Source organism: Cyprinodon variegatus, unplaced genomic scaffold (assembly GCF_000732505.1).
Source record: "Cyprinodon variegatus isolate N-32 unplaced genomic scaffold, C_variegatus-1.0 Scaffold400, whole genome shotgun sequence".
Lineage (NCBI taxonomy): Eukaryota > Metazoa > Chordata > Actinopteri > Cyprinodontiformes > Cyprinodontidae > Cyprinodon > Cyprinodon variegatus.
This window is the reverse complement of record NW_015150853.1, coordinates 64,324-67,605: the sequence shown is the minus strand read 5'-3', so window position 1 is coordinate 67,605 and position 3,282 is coordinate 64,324. Positions and strand designations below refer to the sequence as shown.

At 33.2% G+C, this 3,282-nt stretch overlaps 1 protein-coding gene across 1 annotated transcript in view; it reads left to right on the top strand.

Annotated features, from left to right (window-relative positions):
* The first annotated feature begins 1,208 nt into the window (after positions 1 to 1,208).
* LOC107092917 overlaps positions 1,209 to 3,282 on the top strand; it is a 3,549-nt gene continuing 1,475 nt past the window's right edge. The window contains exon 1 of the mRNA XM_015387635.1: positions 1,209 to 1,425. Coding sequence (XP_015243121.1) covers positions 1,209 to 1,425 — 217 coding nt within the window. The remainder of the gene's footprint in view (positions 1,426 to 3,282) is intronic.

The following is a 3,282-nucleotide window of genomic DNA, read 5'->3' as shown; positions in this document are numbered from 1 at the left end:
TTATGTGAATCATGGATTTTATCTCTAACCCAGATGCCTTAGTTCCTGTGATCAGTGTTCAGCTTGGCGAACCTGTTACTTTTACCTGTGCAAATATGGAGTCCAGAACATGGATTTACTGGTACAAGCAAACTTCTGGAGATACTCTGAAAATGATTGTAAAGCAGAGAAAAACCATGGATCCCAATAATAGCCCAGAATTTCCTTCTTCAAGATTCAAAGTTACAAATGATGATAAAATAAGCAACCTCACAATTATGAGGACAGTTGAACAAGACGAGGGAATGTATCACTGTGCTATTATCCACTGGACAGGTTCTACTTGGATGGGGACGTATTTGATGGTAAAAGGTAATGTAAGATCTCAGTATTACAATGCTTTTAAATCTTTCTCACTAAAGAAACAAAAATTCTCAAATTTCAAACTACAATTGCATATTAAACCTATATTGCACAGTTTAAATTGGATTTAACAAGTTTTTAAAGGATGTAAAATTTCATCTGAATCAGCTATTAAACAGATTGAAAGTGTTTTACTAGTTTACACTGGTCAATGGCAAAATATTATATGTGCCTCTGATGTATCCATTGTTTTTAATGTCTTATTCTTGTTGATATGTTCTTACTATGAGAGATGCAAAAAAGATTCATTATGCATGCAAATTTTTATAAATGCAAATATTAAATTACTTTGAACAAGTATCATTTTAACTGCTTCAGTTTCAAAGATGCTAACCAAAAAGAGACCCAGTCATACTTTTTACACTTTGTAAAGAGGCAAGTGGTTTTAATGTTTTTAGATCAGGATCCTTATGTTATGTAGAGAGACCATAAAATCTCTGGTTTAAACAAACAAACAAACAAACCTCTCTCTTGATCCTGAACCCAAAGATGCTCTTCTGCCCCTACTGTGGCAGCTACCTGCTCTCTTGGGAAAAGGCTAAACACAGAGGACAGTTTTACTATTGAGGCACTATGTAATATATAATTTCCTTATGAATCTGTCTATTATATTTTATATATCAGACATTTTAGTTTTAAAATATAACCTTATAGTAATTATTTCAGGAAACTCAAAGAAGACATCCAGCTACACTGTTGTTCAGCAGTCAACAGCCTCAGAGTCGTCCGGTCCAGAAGACTCAGAGACTCTGCAGTGTTCAGTTCTCTCTGAGTCAGAAAACAATTCTTGTTCAGAAGATCTCAGCATGTTCTGGTTCAAAGCTGGATCCAACAGATCCTATCCAAATATCATCTACACTGATGGTAAAAGAGCTGATAACTGTAAGAAAAGTCCAAACACCGGAAAAAAATGTATCTATAACTTCCCCAAGAACATCAGCTCCTCTGATCCTGGGACTTACTACTGTGCTGTGGCTACATGTGGAGAAATCTTACTAGGAAATGTCATCAGAAAGGAAGGAGGTAATATACCCACATTGAGAAATAATCACAATAATAGATTACTATTTAAATGCTAGGAGATGCTCATGTTTTTTTTTTTCCATTCTAGGTCAAAGATTATGTTATGAAAATATGATTCTGTTGATCACAATAATTGTTTTGGCTGTTTCTGTGATCGTACATATGATTTTGATCTTTTATCGAACTCAAGCCTTTCCATGTCAAATAGTCAAAGGTAAGTATTATTAACCGAACAATATTAATTTTGTATTCTACTTGAAATTTCAAGATGTACAGAAGAAATTAACAACCTGAGTTTAAATAAAATGTTATCAATAATGCATGTTACTGTTTATTTTACAGAACGCCCCTCAGAAGCAAAACGCAACAACTTTAACCAACAGAGAGATGAAATTGTAGGTAGTGATAAAAAAAAAAAATTACAAAACTATTATTTGAGTAAATTTGATTATTTTAAAGCTTAACTTTTCTATAAGTTTACATCAAATTCATTTCTCTGTGCAGCTTGATGAAGGACGAGATCTTGTTTACTCTTCATTAAATTTTTCTGGAGGGAACATACCTAGAGGAACAAAGAAGAGGGCATTGAAGACTGAAGAAATGGTGTATTCAGAAGTCAAACCATCGGGTTGAATGAATGTTGAGAAACCTATACTCTTTCAAAAAAAGTAATCTTCCCTTTATATATATATATATATATATATTTTAGTAATGTTACATATGTGGGAGGCCATTGCAAAACATTCACTTATGACGTCTTACAGTACACACTCTGCTTTGTTTAAAAAGAATAGATATAAAATATATAACCGCCAATGTCTGGGGGACAGTGATTCCCCTACATGTTATGAATGCTGACGTACCATAAAGAATAAATTATGAACAGTTTAGTTTGTGCCTTTTGGTTGTTTGCCATTGGGAAGACGTTACTTGGATATAGCAAAACGGAATATCTTCAGAACAGCTCCAAATGACACAAAACTCATAAGGGTGAGTTGAACGTGATGTAATAACGTAAAATGAAGGGCCCAATGTAAAAAAAAAAAAGACAGTGTTCCCCTTTAAGTCTAATATGGTCATCAGAGATCTAGAGAATTTAGGCTACTTGAGCTCTATGGGTAACATTATGGAGACAAAACTCCAACAGTTATATCAAACTAATATTTAAACTAACACATAGCTTGGAGAATATCAGGCTATAATTATCGCAGTCCATTTGGTACAAAGGTTCTGGACCTACCAAGTGACTAAATAGTGATACATTGCCATACTTTAAAGCTGGACTCCATGGACTTTTCTCAATAAATTAGTTGATTATTTTAGATTTAAAATTGATAATGCTGTTGACACCTATGTTCTCAATACTATTTAAAACCCAGAAAACGTAAACCACCTTGGAGAAAATTTGAGTCCGTCAGATAAAAAAAGTTGAATGGTAAAAAGGTGAATGCTGGTGCCACAAAAGTAATTCAGAAACTAAACCTAATATCTATAAACTCAAACTTTGAACATTTAATCATGAATTGAAAAATGCTTTAAGGAGCTTCATCTCAAATATAATTTATAAATCTGCCAATAACTCTGGTGCTCAGTTTTCTAAAAAATGTATGGGTCACTTTCCTTTGGATTATAAAACTACTGTCTTCAGTCGAATAAAGATAAAACAGGAGTTTTAGTTCTTGAACCAAAATTGCATAGATTAAAAAAATCAGTGCCCATCTTCAGTGTGTTTGCCTCCAGAGCTGTGAAATGGCTAGAAATCTTGGGATGATCATCGATTCAGATATAAATCTTAATAACTACATAAAATTTATTATTAAAATAAGATAAGATGATTTCACAATGGAGAAATTCACT